General features: G+C 36.0%; 1 protein-coding gene across 4 annotated transcripts in view; it reads left to right on the forward strand.

Annotated features, from left to right (window-relative positions):
* The first annotated feature begins 9,291 nt into the window (after window positions 1–9,291).
* LOC136036692 (mediator of RNA polymerase II transcription subunit 23-like) overlaps window positions 9,292–20,852 on the forward strand; it is a 38,602-nt gene continuing 27,041 nt past the window's right edge. For all 4 annotated transcript variants that reach the window (XM_065719003.1, XM_065719004.1, XM_065719005.1 and 1 more), the window contains exons 1-4: window positions 9,292–9,383; window positions 12,451–12,695; window positions 16,169–16,301; window positions 18,428–18,610. In XM_065719003.1, coding sequence (XP_065575075.1) covers window positions 9,339–9,383; window positions 12,451–12,695; window positions 16,169–16,301; window positions 18,428–18,610 — 606 coding nt within the window. In that variant the 5' untranslated portion in view covers window positions 9,292–9,338. The remainder of the gene's footprint in view (window positions 9,384–12,450; window positions 12,696–16,168; window positions 16,302–18,427; window positions 18,611–20,852) is intronic.

Raw genomic sequence — 20,852 nt, forward strand, 5'->3', positions numbered from 1 at the left:
GCCACATAGCTTTTTAACCTCGGAATACCAGTTTTTTGGCTTATTAGTGAACAATTCTTCGATCTTATTTTTGTAGTATGATCGTGCCAATTTACGAATTTCTCTTTTAATTGATTTTCTTAATATATTGGCTTGATCGAGTTTACCATTCTTAAACAGCTTCAATTTGGTTCTAATTAGTGTTTTTACTGTTTGATTAATAAAGGGTTTGTCACTTGAGCACCTTTTAAACCTTTTTTCTGGGAAACAAATTTGATATTTATCAATTAGCTTTTTATGAAACGTGGCTGTTTTCTCATCAAGGTTTTGTAAACTATAAATGTCGGACCAATCTTCAGTACTCAGCCATATACCAAAAGAAAGAAGACCAGAATTTTGAAGGGGGCGGTAAGTGCTATAAGTCTTTGAGAAAGTATGCTTAAAAGTTGAGGAGGGGGACAAAAGAATGGAAAAATGGTAACTCCCACCTAATGGGGGCAAAGTTGAGGGAGGGCTGTAAAAATTATACATATTAGTTAAAATAACATCAAGAGAGGTATTTCCCCGAGTCGTCGGTGTTTTAACAATTTGCTTCACTTTAAGTGAAGCACAAAAGGAATCCATTTTAAGGTCGTTGGCATCGCCAACTAAAAAAAGGCCAGCATTGGGGTACTTAGAAATAACAAAATCAGCACTTGCCTGTAATTGCTGGACAAAATTACGTTTTGACTCGATATTTTGATTTGGGGAATAATAGAAAACAGCTATTGCAATAATACTAAATGGACGAGGGAGTACTTTTGGTCTAACACTTAGCCAGAGGATTTCATCATACTCGGATAAATTAGGGACTTGAATAACCTTTGGGTAAAGGTGACTCTTAGTAAAAAACAGAACTCCGCCACCTTTTTTCCCGAGTGGGTGGTCTGAAGGACGGAGTTTAATAAACTCTGAATAATTTGTCAGGTGTAGGGACCCTGGGTCATGGGATTGAACTTCAGTAACAGCTATAGTATCTATCAAATGTGATTCTGAAACCACCTCGAGTTCAGTAAGCTTTTCAAAATTAAGACTTTCAGCATTAGTAACTAAAAGTTTATGAAAAACAAACCGATTGGGGAATTCGCGACAGGGAAACTTGATGGGTTTGAGAATTTCCTGGGGGGTAGGGTTTTAATTTAATTTTATTATGCTTTGGAGAAGAGGGGTAAGAGAAGGATTTGCATTGGGGATTTGGACGTGGGGGGACGGGCAAGGATATGGACGAAGCACGAGGACTTATTATATGACAATTATTGGACGCAAAAAATCTCAGACCTGAGTCACGTTTATAGGGTAGGCACGAGGGATAAAACGAATGGGCTGGGGTTTCGTAAGGTGCTGGGAAAGGGGGGCTGGGTGGGAATAGTGATTCATGTCCGTCAAGAAATTGCTGGTTTGCGGCGGAGTAGGGAGGGTATGGGGCAGCATACTGTAAGGGGGAAGGAAATAGGACTTCTGTATACGGAGAGGAGGAGGATATAACAAGGGGTAAGGCGGGGGAGTATGTAATCGGGAAGGGTTTATTAATTGTTGGGCTGAAAATGCCCAACAATCCAGGATTGTCAAATCCTGGATTGTCAAAGAGCGTAGATTGAATCTTTTGGGAATCATAGAAGTTTTTTTTATCAGGTCAACTTCAGAAGCTATAAAACTAAATTAAAAAATACTATCAGTGTCAGGAACAAGAATTGCTGAAAAAGTTTTTTCAACATATAAATAGCAGCCCATACTATGGAGTCTTATAAAGAAAACTGAAAAGATGTACGATATTTGTTTTTTTTTTATAACAAAGACTATGTCAGTAAAGACGAACAGAAATTAATTTAAAAAAAAAACTTTTTCCACAAGACAAGTTTTTTAAAGAAAAGTAAAGAGCTCCATTAAGCCAAGAGTGAGCAAAAATAGATTAGAACAATCTTCTAATCGTAAAAATACCTCAAATCAGTATCAACAAATAAATGAAACTCAGAATGAAATGAAATTACAATAAATTGCAGAATCAAAATCAAAACGAGCAAATATTAACATGAAAAGGGTTGACAACCCCTATTCCTCCTCAAGACCGTAACTCAATTTGTGCTTAACTGGAAACAAAATACGCTTGAAATGTTTTAACCTTTCTTAGTTTTACATATGAAAAAGTTTCGAGACTTTAAGAAAGAAATGTCAGTATATGTCAATTTAACTGAAAACTCACGGTCATTTATTTATTTTTTTTCATTAATGTAAATTGTGCTCTAGTCTTGAGACGGCATAGGGGTTATCAGCCTTAATCATGTTAATTTTTGCTCTTAGTTTTTGCTCATTCTTAGCTTAATGGACCTCTCTACTTTTCTTTGAAAAATATGTGTTGTAGAAAATGTTTTTAAATCAATTAATATAAATATTGATCCAAAATGGAACATAGAACAAGGAGACCAGCGAACAATTTTCCATGGAATCCATTCTCCAGGCACTTTTCTATGGCTACTATGGCTTTTCCCAAGGTCATTTATTTATTTATTTTTTTTTCAGTAATGCAAATTGTGCTCTAGTCTTGAGAAGGTATAGGGGTTATCCGCCTTACTCATGTTAATTTTTGCTTGTTATGAGTTTGACTCAGCTATTTATTGTAATTTTTGTTTGTTTTGAGTTTCATTTATTTAATGATAACGTTTGTGTTATTTTTACGCTTGGAAGATTATTATTTTTGTTCATTCTTGGCTTAATGGACCTCTTTACTTTTCTTTGAAAAATATATGTTGTAGAAAAAGTTTTTAAATTAACTAACATAAATATTGATCCAAAATAGAACATAGAAGAAGGGGATCAGACAACGATTTTCGATGGAATCCATTCTCCAGGCACTTTTCTATGGCTACCCAGTAAAGTGGCTTTGCCATTAGTGGTCTAAGATTGTCGCCTCGACAAGATAAATTATGAGTGACGAGCGTTGAAATCAAAACTAGAATCTTATTTCAAAGAAAAATTTTCAAAAGTACAATCAGTTCCATTACAACACACAGTTTAAATTACGACATTGAACGTTAATAAGAGCCTTTGTCAGTTTGTACTGTCGGGTAAATGTCAATTTTCACTTCTCTATTTTTTCTCTTCAGGCTAGGTTGAGCCTTTGATGTCAAAACGAGCAATAAATCAGGGTCTATTTAGAAAACGAAATCTAACCCCATCTTGCTGAGGTGTTTATTTACTTGTTGTCGGTGCTGACAGCATTTGGCCAACTTTGCCATTTTAAGTCCAATAAATATTCGGCTTTAGTCAATTTTGTTAAGGAGTTTCTCCATTTGAATTTACAAGCGAGGAAAGCAAAATTACTCTGAAATGGGGACCTACTCAGGGTACACTCAAATAAAGTGCCGTTGGGTGTGTTCCATCAAGGTGAATAAAATGAAGAAGTTTTCTCAATAGCATTCAATTTAATTATAGTAGAATATCAGTTGGAATTTTCTAAGTGCTTCCTAAGTTATTTTCGTAAAGATTCAGGTTTGTTCTAAAAAGGAACGGTCCAATCAAGGATTTCGAGGAGAGGTCGTTTCGGTGGCCTACAAAAAAAAATGATGGGATAAAAGCTAAAGTTCTTTACTTTTGAGTGTTTCTCTGGCCAAAATAAAGAAAGTCTAGAATCCCTGGATAAACACTACCTCGTCGACTTGTCACTTGGAAGGTGATTGAGCTTCCAATGTTTTACCAGTGGTCATTACCTCTTTTCTGACATCACCCTTCATCAGGTCAACTCCGCCTGAAAAAAAAGACAAATGAAGAGCCTATTTTAAAGGCTGGACACACTTAACTTTTTTCGGTACTGATTTTCCAAAATGACACCGACTCGCTCAAAATGACACCGACGGCAGCGATTCGATTTTAAATTTTTTTTTAGTTTTCAATGGCAATTTACATAAACAAAACTGAATTTCACCTTGTTCTTTAAAACTAGAAAAAAAGAAGAAAAAAAGTGTTCTTTCTTTCACAGCTGTTTCAATCCTCAATCTATTCTTCTCTTTATTGGGAAAATCAAAAGATCCACGTTATTATCAATAATCGAACTATTTATAAACTGCAGTTGACTATTGAAGTCTATGATTTTTAGTTTTGAAAATCTTGCACAAAGGGCATAGTTTTTTATTGCTATCATTTGCTCACTAAGCTGCTGAAATTGATGTTGAAAAAAGTTTTGTGTGTCCAGCCCTTTAGTCTTAGTGCTGTTGTGGCAGTGTTGACACCGTCACAAGTTTCCTGTTGAATTTCATAGGTTATTTGCTTGGTCGCAGGCTCACAAGTTTTTGCTGTGAAATGGTAGACAGTTACAAATTTTGAAGCTAAAGCTCCTGGGCTTCCAGCAAAGAGACACTTAGAGCTTTTATGACAATTTTCTCCCCTTGGGTGACAATTTGGGGTCTGAAAAGGAGATTTTTGGCATTTTTGGCATCATGCATTATAAAAAAACAACTATTGGTGCCACAGTTCTAAAAAAAACATTTTAAGAGATCCACAAATTGCTCGATGACAACATGTTACCCTTTGAAAAACAAACTGTTTCCGGCTTAGTTGACATGGGCATTCGTCTACCCGGCAACAGGTTCTTTTAAATATTCAATGCATCTTCAATTATAGGAAAACACACATTTTGCATCATTTTGTTCAGACAAAAAAAAAATCTTGCTAAATTTTGATTTTTCTTTTCCAGCCATACATTAATTAAGGAGAGGGAATTTACTAAACTTAAGAAGATATATAATTTTAATGGGTGATAGTAAGTTTGTTATATCCTCTTGGATGAAAACACTATACTAATAATAATAATAATAATAATAATTTATTTGTGACCCACTTGAAACAGCGGAGTATAAAACAAGCACACAGAAAAAAAAGAGAAAAAATAACTTCTGATAACACATTAAATTACTGTAGAAAACATTTTAGAAGACCATGAAAAGGGCTAATAGTAAAATGTATCGAGTCAGATAGTTTCTGGTGTAGCACTTTAAGTTTATTTAATAAATCTGGAGCCCCGAAATTTGTTACCATATCGCTGTTCTTGTACCAGGGAGGAAGATACAACAATTATCGGAGGAAACGAAAATTAGATGACTTGAGAGCCTTTAAATCATTTCTTTTTTAAACAGGATACAATCCAGAAAGATGTAAAACCAAGTGGTCACAAAAGCAAGAATAAATTTGTGAAAGGGCTTTGTGGTTGTATTTCCCCCTGTCCGCAATTGTTTTATAATAACCCACTTGAAGTTTAACCTTAGCATCAGAAACAATTTTATTACGAAAAGAGACTAAATGGTTAATAAGGGCAATGCCCAACCACCTTTAAAAAGTCACGCACGGAGTTTTAAATTCAGAACAGTTAAGTCTAGAAGATTGGTTAGGAGAAGGACTAAAATGAAGGAATTCACACTTATCAGGGTTAAGGGTTAGACCTACATTCGAGAAAGCAGTAGAGATAGAACGAACAGAAGCCGAAAGTCCAGATTTAGTTCTACTAATGAGAAGAATATTGTCTGCATAAGCAAGATATGAGACATTTGAACTACCTAAAAGGTAAGTTGTTGGAAGACTATTTAAAATATCACCAATACAACTTTTGAAAATTGATTGAGATAAAATCCCACCTTGTCTCACACCTTGTCTTACGGAGATCTTTAACATAGAAGGATCAGAAGGAGAAGATTTAATATGAAGGAAAGAATGACCATACTAAAATTCTAATAAAGAAACAATAGAAGCATTCACTCCACATTTAAGCAAAGAAAACAGGGCTTGGGAGTGAACTACAGAATCAAAAGCCCTAGATAGATCTAAAGATCATAGCCCTTCCCGGAAGCATCAGAAACCAGAGTAGAAAGAACTTTATGGGCATGCTGACATCCCAGACCACGCTGAAAACCAAACTTGTTAACTCCAAAATTTATATTATCTGTTATAGAAGGGAGAAGTAAATACTCAAGAGCTTTGCTTAAGGTACAAGAAACAGTGATAGGACGATAAGATGAACATGAAAATGGAGCTTTCCCCCTTTTTAAAGTAGAAGTAACTGTGCCACACAAGAAACTGTCCGGCACGACAGAACAACACAAACACATTTGAAAAAGTAGTTGTAAATGCGATATTGAAGGGGTCAATCAAGTTTTAAATGATTCACCGATATTACATCGGTGTCAACTGACTTAGACTTAGGCCTTTTAATAGCCAGGTAAATTGAATCAGCGGATATCGGTAATATATCCTGCTGAGATAGAGCAGACGGTAGAATATGTTTCAAAACAGCTGAAAAACGTGAATGAACTGCATAATTAATCCGGGAAAAATAGCAGTATAATGCGATTCCCAAGCTGACTTAGAAATATAATTGCCAGGACCATCACTAATAATTTTATTAGAATTTAAAACATTCTTCCAATCACTTGGATTTGATGGAAAATCAAGACCCTGAAATCGGACTGCACGAAGGCATTTCTTATAAGCAGATTTAGCGCGAATTTTTTATACTGAAAACAATACCAGGAGCAGGCCTTCCGCATTCTGACCATATACGCAACCATAACTTTGTACGGTTCTTAATCGAATTCAACTCTGAATCATTATTCCACACAGGTTGACGAGTCCCTAACCTAACTCGTTCACAAGTGACAGCACAAGACTCAGCATTTTTCTAACACGAAATAATTTGAGAATAGTACCGGTTAATAGCGGCAACCACAATTTTCACAGGCACCCTCTTCTGGAGCAAATAAAACAAAATACGAATAGAACTAAGTAGTGTAGCAAGCGTCACACTGTAAAGGACAATATTTCCACGATTCCAATTATACTTGTCGAAACACCGTGAGGGCTTAGGAATAGAGGAATATGCAGGAACATCAGATAGGGAAAACGTAAATGACATCGGCATATGATCAATGTCTTGTTCATCCGTAAGGAAATGCACTTCAGAAATACTGAGACTTGGTGAACAGATTACATGGTAAATATTTGATACACTTCCTGAATGATGAATGTAAGTATAGGACTGATCCTTTGGCAAAATTTTATAATCAGGAATTAAATCTAACAAGCAGTCAGTTCTGGTCAAGTTATCTAAAATATTGCAGTTCAAGTCACCAACAATCATATATGTCAGTTCGGAATCAGCGAATTGCTTCACAGCTGAGCATAACGAGGAGCAAGCTTTAGCGAACCGAGTCATAGAATCAATTCCACGTGCATTATGTGGCAAATGAGTGTTAATTATAACAGTATTGCCTAACTGGATGGCAAGAAAATGATTGTTCGAGCATAAGCAAGTGGGATTTAGACCACTTAAACTCCGCTTCACAAAACATGCAAGCCCTCCAGAGGGCCTGCCAAAAGTTGTGCGGGCATTTATAAGAAATAACTGATGTGATGTACTTCGTTGTAGGAAACTCAAACTGGTGGAAGAGAGCAGATATTCTTCTAAGCAGACTATATCATAGTCATTTATGAACTTGTCGATCACAGAGGCTTTATTCTTAGTGTTATTAATATTAAAAGAGAGTAGGGACATCGAGCGAGTCATCACTTGGCAGCAGAAATCACTTTTTTAAGGACTTGACATTTAGGCTAAACGACACATGCGGACCACCACATTTCGCAGGGAGTTTACAGGGAGAGTCTTTCGTAGAGACATGAGGCCCTGAGCATATTGCGCACTTTGGATTTGAACTGGGACAGGCGGACTGGAAATGGCTGGGAGATCTACACTTGTGACAGCATCTAGGTGGGGTCAGAAACTCGAATGAGTTCATAGCTGATTTTTAGTCCTATTTTTAGCAGCCGAGCCTTTCACAATAGATCTGTAAACTCAATCTTGACAACTGTACAGGCACCAAGACGACTAGCTGATGCTATACCTGGCCCACAGCAGAATTGGTCAACATCAAAGTCAAGAGGAATTCCTTTAGCACTTCCAAGTATTTTTTTGTGACAATCTTAGTCGCACAAGATGTTACCGTATTTTTAATCGAAGAGCAAAAGTCATTCACTGCAGATTTGTCTATATGAACAATCAGTTGGTGTTTTTTTGCTTTTACACTACTAACACATTCATGACCAGTAACTTCATCCAGCACTTCTTTTCTTTTGATTGGATTGTCAAGTGAAGCAGGGATCTTGGAAACCACAATAGTCGCTAGGGCGTTTGGTTCAATAGGTTGAGGAAGGGACGGAAAATAGTTATCATAAACTGCCGCATCGAGACACAACAGCATTAAGGACTTTTCCCATTCGCGTCAGCTTCAAGGATAGATGTGAAAACATCAGGTCAGGAACCGAAGGAACTTCATTAGCTGACAGGATAACATACGTAGGTACGGTTAAATCTTCAGAATCACATTTCGCCACCAACTCAAGAATATCACGTTAATGACTCTGTGTAGCCTTATTTCCAGTACGTCTTGGGCAAATTTCTCCAGGCAAAACTTTGTTCCAAAAAGCAGACTTTACCGCCGCAATAGCAGCTGCATCGAAGACTTCCAAGGCATGCCGAATAATAAGAGCATCATCAACACCATTATTTCGGCTAAACTGCAAAAAGTTCACAGCTGGCAAATAAACCAGTTCTCCGCACGTCATTATTCCAGAGCGATTACACAATGTCCGTTTGAATAATCCTTTCTCGAATGCATAACGTCACACACAATTATCACAGACAAAAATAGAAGTAAATTGCTTTTACATCAAAAAATAAATATTTTTCTCTAAGTTTTGCTTTTATTGGATTTACAAAAATACAGCCAGTTCAATTCTTTATTACTCCCTCGCCCTCTCTCCGTAACCCTGAGATAAAATCTGAGGTCACATGAGTCAGCTTCGCTTCTAATAAAGTCTATTAGATCATGCAGGCATCAATGCGATTATACGGCGATGGGAATATCCCCACTAGATTCTTTACCATGTTAGATTTCGAAAAAGGCTTTTTTGAAGTAGTGGTCTATCGAAAATAGTATTTCTTTATTTTATAGAAACCAATAAAAACCAAATAGAAACCAAATAAAATTAATCACAGGTGAGGTTGTGTCCAGAAGGGGGTTCAGGAGTTTGATCCCTCTCCCCAGATTTTGTCCAACTCACGAAATCATAAACAAAGCATATGAAATTGTTTTCATATGTTTTAAGTTTTTTGGAAACCTCCAAAAGTTTGGCTAGGGTCCTGGTCACAGATTTTTCGTAAATTTTAGAGGTTTTTCGGCACTTTTTCACAGGCTCTAAAAATTTGTGGCGGCAACTTTTATTCTGAATTTCGGCGTTTAGGCTATCCTGCTTTATAAAGCAAAACATTTCAAAAGTTAAAGATGACAACAGAGAATGAAGTCTCAAATCTTGTCTCTGATCTGACAGTAATGCCTATTTCAAAAATTAAAAACATTTAGATTAAGCCCTCCTCAGTAGAAAAACTCAAGATTACAAGGATGGAGATCCTTTATGGGATAGGCTAGGACAGAAATTTACCTAGGCTAGATAGAAGAAGGAATAGTATACTGCTTAACCAAATTCTTCATTCAGTGCACCTTTCAAACAACTCTTGTGTGCATAATTTCTTCTGAACTAAACATACAAAGGTAAATGTTTAGTTTCATCACACTGGACACTGTATAAACTAGACACTATGCTAAAAGCAGAATGGCGTCTTGAAGCTGAGGGAAGCTTCAGGGCTTTGAAGCTGAGGGAAATTTTAGGGTTGTATGATATGAAAATTAAAAATGTATAAATTGGGTAGGGTTTGAAACTGAGGGAAATGTTGGGGTTGTATATTATAAATGAAATTATATTTTAGATACTATTTCCAGTCTCCAATGGTAATTTCTGTATTGTAGTAAGTTGAAATATAGGCCTAATTTAAAACCTTGTGAATCCATTAATGCTAATTATCAACTTTCACTTTCAAGTTTAAACTAACCAATGTACTGTTGAATCAGAGTGATTATTTAAATTTTATGTTTATGTTCTGTTGATTTGAAAAAATGCCTTCTGACAGAATAGAGATTAGGCCTATACAGTTTTTCAGTTTGAGATTAAATTTGTTTGAAAAGATGCTTCAGCTATGGGAAGGCCTTGGTGAAATAAATTTGGTTGAATACTAAGGGAACATTAACTATAGAGCAAAGCAAATTAGTCCAGGAGCCCTGAAGGCAGCAGGACAAGGTCTGTATTATATATTTATTGAATAATTATTCAGTTTGAAGGCTGAAAGAGTAAACAAAAAGTAGATCATAAACATCAACTAACAAGTCAACCAATGAGAATACGGACCTTGCCCCACTGCCTGCCAGGCTCATGGACTAATTTGTTTTTATCTATAGGTAGGCTACTGTTATGCATATGCAAAATTGGACATTTGGTTTCTTCAAACAGCTGGCTAATTTAAACATGAAAGTGGATATTGACATCAGTAGACACATAGGTCATTTAATTATCCTTTGACTTCCTACTATACAAAAATTACCAGTGATGACTAGAATTAGTGTTTTGAATATAACTTCATTTGTATTGTACAACCCCAACTTTTCCCTCAGCTTCAAAACCAGCCCACTTTATGCATATTTAGTTGGCCCCATGGAGGAGGAGGGTCAATCACAAATGAATACACTTCTAGAATTAGCATTTCCATTGCTGCTTTGCAGCAAAGTTTCCAGTCTAGACAGCTTGTGATAAAACTAAACAATTACCCATACAAATTCTAGAATAGGGGCTTTTTGTAATCTTAGGAAATAGGAGAAAGGAATTTTCAAAAACAAATCTAGGGTCTAAATTATGCCCTGGGAAGGTGTTTTAGCAGCACTAGAGAGTTAGGGCTCCTCTGAAGGAAACAAAATAATCTGAAGGAGACAAAATTGGTCACTTTTCTGACAATAACCCCCCCCCCTCCTTATGGTCTCAGATATAGTCCTAGGATATAAAAAACACTATAACAATAAAATTCTTGCTTTATAATATGTAGCATAATCATGGAAAATGCTTAGATTGGAGGGATCAGGATGAAACTTGGTGGGAAAAATAATCAGAAGTCTTAGATACATGATTTACATAATTGGAATGGATCTGCTCTATTGGGGGGGGGGGGGGCTTGATTCTGAAAAAAATGACGAATTTTTAACTTACAAAGGAGTGATTGGATCTTCATGAAACTTAATATTTAGAAGGACCTCCTAACTCAGATCTCTTATTTTAAATCTCAAACAGATCAAGCATAATTGAAGGGGACAGTTGGGAGGACTGGAAATCGTAGAAAATACTTAAAGTGGTGAGATCTGGATGAAACTGGATGGGAAGAATAAAAACCTGTCTAAAATACGTGACTGACATGACTAGACCAGATCTGCTCTCTTTGGTCGAGTTTGGGGGGGGAGGTTAATTTTGAAAATTGAGGGTATTTGTAACTTAAAAAAAGGTGACCAGATCTTAATGAAATTTGATATTTAGAAGGATATTGTGTTTTAAAGCTCTAATTTTAAATTCTGACCAGATCCTGTGACATTGGGGGGAGTTGGAGGGGGAAATCGGAATTCTTGGAAAATGTGAAAATTGGGGTATTTTTGTCTTATGAATAGGTGATCAGATCTTAATGAAATTTGGTATTTAGAAGGAATTCATGTCTCAGAGCTCTTATTTCAAATCCCAACCAGATCTTTTGACATTGGGGGGAGTTGGAGGGGGAAATCTTGGAAACAACTTTGAGTGGAGGAATTGAGATGAAGCTTGGTGGATAGAATAAGCAAATGTCCTTGATACATGATTGACAGAATTGTATAGGATTTGCTCTCTTTGGGGAGTTTGGGGGAGGTGTTCAGTGATTTGGCAAGTTTGGTGCTTCTGGACATGCTAGGACAATGAAAATTGGTAGGAGTGTCAGGGAGCTGCACAATTTGACTTGATAAAGCCGCTTTCCCAGATTCGACCATCTGGAGGGCTAAAAGGAGAGGAAAAATTAGGTATTTATAACTTACAAGTGGGTGATTGGATCTTAATGAATTTTGATATTTAGAAGGACATCATGACTCAGAGCTCTTATTTTAGATCCTGACCGGCATTAAGCCTCTTATTTTCCTTCTTAAATCAATCTATTGATTCATAGAATTTTGTTAGAGCTCATACCATATGATCTCTTGGCTCTTAGCTCTTCTTGCCTTGTCACAAGTGCCATATGGGCTCTTAGCTCTTGTTAAATTTTAAGACACAATTTTCAAAATTCTTTAAAAGCTATTACAAACAAATTACAATTGATTAAATTACTAGACACAAAGTTTTTGAGTCATCTGAAAGCAATTGGAGGCCCAAAATGAAGGCTCTCAAAGGTTTTTGTGCTATATGAATGATCTATAGGGGGTATAATCTGCTGCTAAAAGTACCAAGAACTCAAACCCCATATAGCATCAAATAACCTTAGAAATGCTTTTGATTTTTCAGAAAATAAATACTGTTGAAGAAGGGTTTAGTCCATTTTTAATTTTAAACCAAGAAGAAGATACAGCCAGATGGGAGTCTCTCCAGAGTGATCTTGGTGCTGCAATACAAAGAAACCCACCAGAATTTGTTGACTTAGGGCTAAAGCAGCTAGCTCATGGCATTTCAACACAAGTTGTGCACACAAGAGCAAGGAAGCTTTTTCTATTACTCGAAGAGCTGATCAAGTTGGGAATTGTTCCTGCAAGGTAATGCTTTTAATTTGTTCCTGTTGCAGGTGCCTAGTTCCCTTACCTCTCATAGAAGAAATAAAACATCAAATATTTTTTTATTTGCAGTGTTTTTTATTTCTTTGCTTATTGTATAATGTGTCTGTTTTTTTTTCATTCGATGAATTCAGCCTTCCCTGTCTCACCTATTTCATTACAGATGCAAAATAAACCAGGAATTGAAAGTTTCAGAGAGGTCACAATTTGTTTTACAAAATACTGTGGTTGTTAACCAGAACCAAAACAGAGAGAGAGCAGAGAAGTGAAATTCTCTGGATTCAAGCCTCTAAAGAACCCACATTGCAAATATTCTAGTAAAATTTGTTTGTTTACATTGCAGGTTTTTTCATAAAAAATAGATTAAAAATTTTATATTTCTGAATTTCGTATGATCTTTTTCTCTGCTGAATAGAGAATTTATAATAAATAGAAATCCAGTGTCAATGCTAAAAAAAAAAAAAATCTTCAGTTTACAACCTAAAAATAAATAGCAAGAGGAGGTGTAGATAAATTTTCATGAATATTTCTTAAAATAGCAGTGTTGGAAGTTGAGTGTTCTTAGGTATTTGCTCACATGGAGTACCAGAAAGGCTTCATTTTGGGGATCCAATACAAATTTGATTTAGTTTTTATGCGGCCGCCTTTACTTTAAGGGAAATCTAGCAGTTTCCAAGGGTAAAAAACACATTGCCAAATCTGGTGACTGCATGCTCCTAGTCAAATAAAAATTATATCTTATTTAATGCAACCTTGTAGAGGAGGTACAAAAATTAAGTAAGTGTTACACACAATTATATATCAATTAAGGCTGGCATGTACTTGCCAATTGCCTGAAAATTATTGCTGGTGACTAAATGCTACTTATAGAACGTGTCTACCTTGTATCTCTTTTAGGATCAGAGGGAGAATCCATCCAATAAGTAGAAATTCTTGTTCAAATAGCTTCTGTCCCCCTTGCTCAGGTCACTAAACTTCTATGGAACTGTCAAAGCATAAGCCTCACTACAAAAATCTGAGTCTAGGAGCGATCGTTAAAATTACTCTCCTATATGGATGTGAAAAATTGGGTATCAAAGCCCAAAATAGCAGAAAACTGGATGTTTTTCATCATGATTGTTTACGTTATGTTCTATGCATCCAGCACCATGGACGAATATTCAACAAAGGGATCCGTGAGTGCTGCAAACAACTGTACCCATTCTTGGAAATTGTAAAGAGACATTAGCTCCTGTGGCTGGGCCATTGTCTAGGGTGTGAATACCGCTGATGCGTCCTGAATTTCGCTACTGAAGCATAGCTGCTTGAAAGTTTGAAGTACCAACCTGGAGGCTAGAAGAAAGATTAGTGTTCAATGGCTAATAACGTTGGAGAGCCGCATGGATGTTTGTGCCTCTTTGGTTGACTCTGCAACAGTGACTGTCTCAACTGAACCTTGTCAAAGCTGTTGCACATGACTGTGCCACACGGGAAACGAACTGTGCCACATGGGTCTAACTGAACCTTGTCGAACTGAACCCTTCTCAACTGAACCTTGTCGAAGCTGTTGCTTCACGGAAAACTTCGTCAGTGAAATTATGGATGCCGGGCGAGTCGAATTAGTGTCTAGTCCCTGTCAAAAGTAAATAAGTAAAAAGTAAAGTAATAAGTATAAGTCAAAAGTAAAGTAAAAGGTCAAATAGAATGGTATAATTTTTAATTAAACCTTATTAAGAAGTTTTAGGCATCAATTAAGTGTTAGATCTTGCTTTTTTAGTATTTCATTTCTAAGGCTGCCTGATTATACTAATTCCCTTAGCTTAAGAGAGTGGTGGTAGCAAAAAGTGTTATAAATTAAGTTGTATCAAACAATTTGTGGTAACACTGTTCACTCCCAACTGCTCAAAACCCCCAGCAGCGAATTTATCGTTACCCAGCCCAAACATGTATGTATGCATCCCAATAACAAATGCTATGCGTAAACAATGAACCAATTTTATAACTTAAAGACTTTTCCCTTGGGGCTGTGTGGGGGTTATGTTATACCCAAAGGCAAAGTTATTGGGCCTTTCAACTGTGATGAACGAAATGGCTATCACAAAATTTTGATAGGACAATTTGGGAAAAAAGTAGCAGGGGAGGTTGCCTAGTTGCCCTCCAATTTTTTGGTCGCTTAGAAAGGGCACTATAGCTTTTAATTTTTGTTTGAATGATACAATCACCCCTGGGGAAAACAAACAAAAACCAACAAATTTACATTCATGATCTTTTTCTGGAAAAAAATACAAAATTTTCCATTTTGCAGATAGGAGCTTGAAACCTACACAGTAAGGTTCTCTGATACGCTGCATCTGATGGTGCGATTTTCATTAGGATCACCTGCTTTTTCGAAAATCTGTAAAATTTTCTCAGGCTTGTAACCTTTGATGGGTAAGACTAAACTTAATGAAATTTATATATTTCAAATCAGCATAAAAAGCCGATTTTTCAATATATCTATTCGCATCAAAATCCTTTTCTTAAAGACCGTTATTTAAAGTTTTGGTTACTATTGAGCCTGATTACTCCTTACTTACAGAAATTATTCCGTATATGAAATGGGCTCTCCCGTCCTCAACGCTTCGTTCTTTACGTGAAAGTTCGACTCTTTCTCACAGCTCTATTTTTTAAAACAATAAAAACTTTAGCGTAAAGAGCGAGGCGTTGAGAAGGGGACAGCCCCTTTCATATACAGAATAATTTCTGTTCGTTTTAAGTTTGAAGTCGCTCCTTACTTTCAGTAGAAAAAACCTTTTTTTTTTTTTAAATTAATTACTTAAGAGGGTCATGATTACCGTGATATAATTATTATTGTTGCCATGAATGAATGGTTTATTTTAGAACAACTAATCGCGTGCTCAAATAGCTGGATTTGTGTTTAAGTTGAAGAATATAAAGACTAAGAATAACACCGATAAAACACCACTATAAAACATAGTCTTTTGGTACATTCTTGAGCCTATTAATCGGGCAAAATCAATAAACAACAATAAAAATTGCTTTATAACCAAGGAGAACCAATTAAAGAAAACAGGCTGTTTGCCATTACCTGCTTGTATTGTACCACTTTATAAACAGGGTATAAGAAGTTTCCTATCCTTTCCACGGGAAGTCACTACAGGACTCAATGTATTTATGGGGATTTTGAGGGTAGATGGGAATGTGAGATAGAAGAAGAATATCGAAAACCCAAGGATAAGAAAGGGCCTTAATCGCAAACCCTTGACACAAAGCATTTTCCCTCTCAGCCAGGATGGTTATTAAATTTTTGCAGAGAAAGTGGCAAGGAAACTTCCCTTTTCTGTATATTATTCTGAATCTTCTTTGTGTATTGATTCTATTTTTCCTATTTGTGCTTCGGCGAGTGCGTAGTAGGGTGAGCAAGTATACTCTATGTAAGGTTGATGCATAAAATGTATGTCGCTTTTTACTTTTAGAAAAGTGTTTGACATCCTTCTCGCAAATGAGAAATTATCGCCTCACAACGAGTTCTATTGGAATGGAACCTTCCGACTAATCTATAAAATCATTTCTGATGTAGATTATAAAGGAGTTCGAGAAATAATGAAGGTAAGATTCTTCGTCGAATTCATTTTTTAAGATGCTTTGTAATGGGACTTGGCATGAATAACATTTGTCAAATGATATCAAAAATTGTTTAAAAATATTCGATAAAATAGGAGCATTGTTAATATTAGGTGGTAAATTTTGCACGATTTGCTGAAGATGCCTCTTCCAATCTGTTGAATATGCTACCATATTCAAAAATGCTTTTTCATGTAGTAAGATTTAAGAGGGCAATCAAGTTTTATTGATCTAAACTTTTTTGGATGTTAACAATACTAATTATTTCACGTTCGAATTAACAATTTTGCTAATTGTGCTTCTGTCCCATGGAATTCCTTAGAGGGGGGGGGGATAAGTTTAATTACGTGCTGTAACTCTGGTGGCGAGGGAAGTGGGCTGGAGTATTCACAGGCCCACTTTTTACCTCTGAGCATTGAGATTTAGATTCTATGCATGATGCCGGTTTTACCAAGTTGCATCATGCCTACTCTTTTAAAATTTATTTGGGAAGAATGACCATTGTCCAATTTGGGGCCCTTGTATCTAAAGCCACATCGATCAAATCCGCCCTAGAACTATCTTCTTTAAGCTTATCTACCGTTTTGAGTGAAATTGAAATCGGAAAATTTTGATATGTCGTCACGTAATGCAACAGAGATGCCTGGGGGGTAGAAATGGCACTAATGGGGGTTGGGGTGCATTCCAGTTACTTCTGAACCTTGAAAATGTGATGGAAAATTCCTTTCCAATTTTTTCGGACCATTTTAAGACTTGGAGACACACTTTACTAACATAACAATAGCGCTTAGACTCTGAAAATATCCACTTATTGAGTTATGAGGAGTCAAACAATGTATACATTCTATTATTTATTTAGACACTAACATCAAATTTGAATAAGCTCTTGACCTTGGAAATCATCAAAAGCAGATGTACCCGCTTGTTTGGTCACATGTTGCAGTGCATCTGAATAAAAAAAAAGAGACTGGACATTTTACATTTTGCTTTGTCTTTTTCCTTATCCCTAAAGCTCTTTTTTCTCTTTTGTTTACTTCCTTTTTGTGAATTTCGCCTGTTTCTTGTTTGTTTTATGTCTTTATGCTATTTGGAATTTTTCTTTTATGGTCTTGTGATGTATTTCATAGATTAGATTGTGAAATGTTCTCTACAGGTTTAATCTCTTTATTAATATGGCTATTTAAAAAAAAAACAACATATATCAACAACAATGCCGAGAAGACCGTAGCCTGTTTGGGACTAAGCACAAAATTAACAAATACAATTGAATTAAACTAAAGATAAAAGAAGGAAAATAAAAGACGGATGGGGTTAAAATTGATTGGCTTCATGCCCCCCCCCCAAAAAAAAAAATCTCCGTAAAGATAAAGAGCCAGCCATCATAAAAAAAATCTGAGTAAAATCTTTGTCGATGTCTAAACGAAATCCAATTTAAGAAATTTGGGAAATACCGGCCCTTTCCGCATCCAAAGTAAAGAATAGTTTATCTAAGGTGATCTGATTTGGATAATATTGAGATTAAGACAGTCTTGAATAGACATAGATTTGCCGTCTTCTGGCGGACCCACAAAGAGTTCCAGAGTTTGGTCTTGCTTTCAAGGAATGACTGATCTCAATTATTATCTTCTTATTTCAGGTGAGCCTAGAGAAGCCCATCTGCCTTTTAACACTTATGCCTAACTTCGTAACGCCTAGAGTTAAAAAAAGTGCTTTTTGGGGACAGTTTTTAATTATGCTATTCTCCTCTTCTTTCTATGTCTATTTGTCATGTTGAACACATTTTTATTTTATGATATTTTGATGTTTCTGAAGTTCCATCAGCTTACATGCCTGCTAAACGGTTATTGACTGGATAATAAAAACAAAATCTTGAAAGATTTTGTTTTCCAATTCAGTGTTTTGAGATTTTGTGGATGTGCCTTCTGCGTGGGTGTGCCACAAAAAGCCTTTCTATGGAAAGTGTTGGTATTTCCTAAATTTCTTATCTTGGACATCGTCAAGACATCATAGGTTGAAGCTTGTTTCAGCTTGTTTTGGATTGGCTGAGAATGTGTTTGTGTGGTGATTTCAATTTTTCTATTAGTTTTTTTTTAATTATAATCTTTTTTCAGGTGTGCCTAGAAAAAGCCCGCCTGCTTCCTAACGCATACGACCTTGGTCTGCATTTACAAGTCGCAGCTTTGCAAAAAGTGATGGAGAAAATCTGCGATAGGAAAGAGTGTCTTTTGCCTGCATATTTTGTAGTAAATGAAATTGAAAAGATGTATCCTGAAAACAAGAATTGGCCAAATTGGGTAATTTTCATTTTCTTCTCTTGTGGTAACATTCATGCCACCACCAACTGATAATACTTAGCCGGTTAATTATAATCATCAAACAGTTCGTGGTAACAAACTGTAGTAAGGAGCGACCCGGCTCAATAGTAACCGAAACTCTAAAAAGCAAAATTTTGATGCCAATAGTTAGATCAAAAGAAACGCATTTCAATGCTGATTTTAAATATATAAGTTTCTTCAAGTTTAGTCTTATCCATCAAAAGTTACGAGCCTGAGAAAATTTGCCTTATTTTAGAAAATAGGGGGAACACCCCCTAAAAGTCATAGAATCTAAGTGAAAATCACACCATCAGATTCAATATATCAGAGAACCCTACTGTAGAAGTTTCAAGCTCTTATCTACAAAAGTGTGGAATTTTGTAATTTCTGCCAAAAGACAGATCACGGATGCGTGTTTATTTTTTTTATTTTTTTTTTTCCTCGAGGTGATTGTATCGACCCAGTGGTCCTAGAATGTCGCGAGAGGCCTCCTTCTAGCGGAAATTAAAAGTTCTAGTGCCCTTTCTAAGTAACCAAAAAAAGTGGAGGGCACCTAGGCCCCCTCCTACACATATTACCCCCCCCCCCAATATAACCGGGTCAAAATTTTGAGATAGCCATTCTATTCAAATTAGTCGAAAACTTAACAACTATGTCTTTGGGAACGACTTCATCCCCCACACTCCCCAGCGGAGGGGCTGCAAGTTACAAACTTTACCATTGTTTACATACAGTGTAATGATTATTATTAATTGTACAGACGTTTTCAGGGGGATTTTTTACTGTTGGGATGGGGGTGGGTCAGGGGAGGGGGTTACGTGGGAGGATCTTTCCATGGGGGAATTTATCATGAGGGAAGAGAATTTCCATGAAGGTGGCGCAGGATTTTCTAGCATTATTTAAAAAAAAATAATGAGAAAATTAATAAAATTTTTGTTTAACTGGAAGTAATGAGTAGCACTAAAAATTAAAACGAACAGAAAATATTACATATATAAGGGAGATCGTCTCCTCCACAATACCTTGCTCTTTACGCTAAAATATTTTTAGTAGTTTCAACTGTTTATTCCGCGACCTTTGTGATTCAGGGGTCATTCTTACAGAATTTGGACAAAATTCAAGCTCTAATGTAAAGAGCGAGGTATTGACGAGGGGGCGAACCCCCTCGTATACCTCATAAAAATACACAAATATAGAAGTTCATTAAGTAAGTTAATTCGTAAGTTACGTATATTTATTACTAACAAAAACATTCGTAAAAAAATAAAATTCTGGTTGCATTTTTAAGTAGCCAGTAATTAGAGGGCAACTAGGCTTCCTCCCCCGCCCCTTTGTTTTATCAAAATCGTCCGATCAAACTATGAAAAAGCTATTTAGCAAAAAAAAAAAAATAATGTGCAAATTTCGTTTTAATTATTCATGCGTGGTGAGCCAAAATCAAAACATGCATTAATTTAAAAACGTTCAGAAATTAAATAAAAAAAATAGGTTTTTTTAAACTGCACGTAAAGAACGACATCAAAACTTAAAACGAACAGGAATTATTCCGTATAAGAAATGGCTGTCTCCTCCTTAACGCCCCGCTCTTTATGCTACAGTTTGACTTTTTTCTCTCAGCTGTACTTTTTAAAACAGTAAAAAAAAAAAAACATGAGCGTAAAGAGCGGGGCGTTGAGGAGGGAAAAGCTCCTTTCATATACGGGGTAATTTCAGTTCGTTTTAAGTTTTAATGTCGCTCCTTGCTTGCAGTTCAAAAACCCTTGTTTTTTTATTTAATTAGCTAATAAGAACAATTATAATAATGTGCCACGAGCTAATTTCGGCACAATTTTGGAATATTTCTACATAAACAGATAAAAGTACAATAATAGACTCAGAAAAAGCTTTGTCAATACTTTCTACGAAACTCAATTGTGAAATTATTTTTCAACCATTGCACCCCCTGCTTAGACAACGATGTTTGAAGTGGATGTATATGGCCGTTGATTTGTGTTTAAGCACGCAATTCTTATTATTTGCTTGAATCTTTATTATTTGTTGGATCAAATAAATAACGTAAAAAATAGTAACAACGTATGAAGATTGTTAGCTGTTGCAATAGGGATTTTTCGGCTGTAGCAACGATTCTATGAGACATCACTAAAATGAGAAAATCAAAACTCAAACCAGTGATAATTGTCGTTTTCCTGGTATCAGTTGCATTATGAGCCCTCATTCGGTT

This window comes from Artemia franciscana, chromosome 15 (genome assembly GCF_032884065.1).
Source record: "Artemia franciscana chromosome 15, ASM3288406v1, whole genome shotgun sequence".
Classification (NCBI taxonomy): Eukaryota; Metazoa; Arthropoda; class Branchiopoda; order Anostraca; family Artemiidae; genus Artemia; species Artemia franciscana.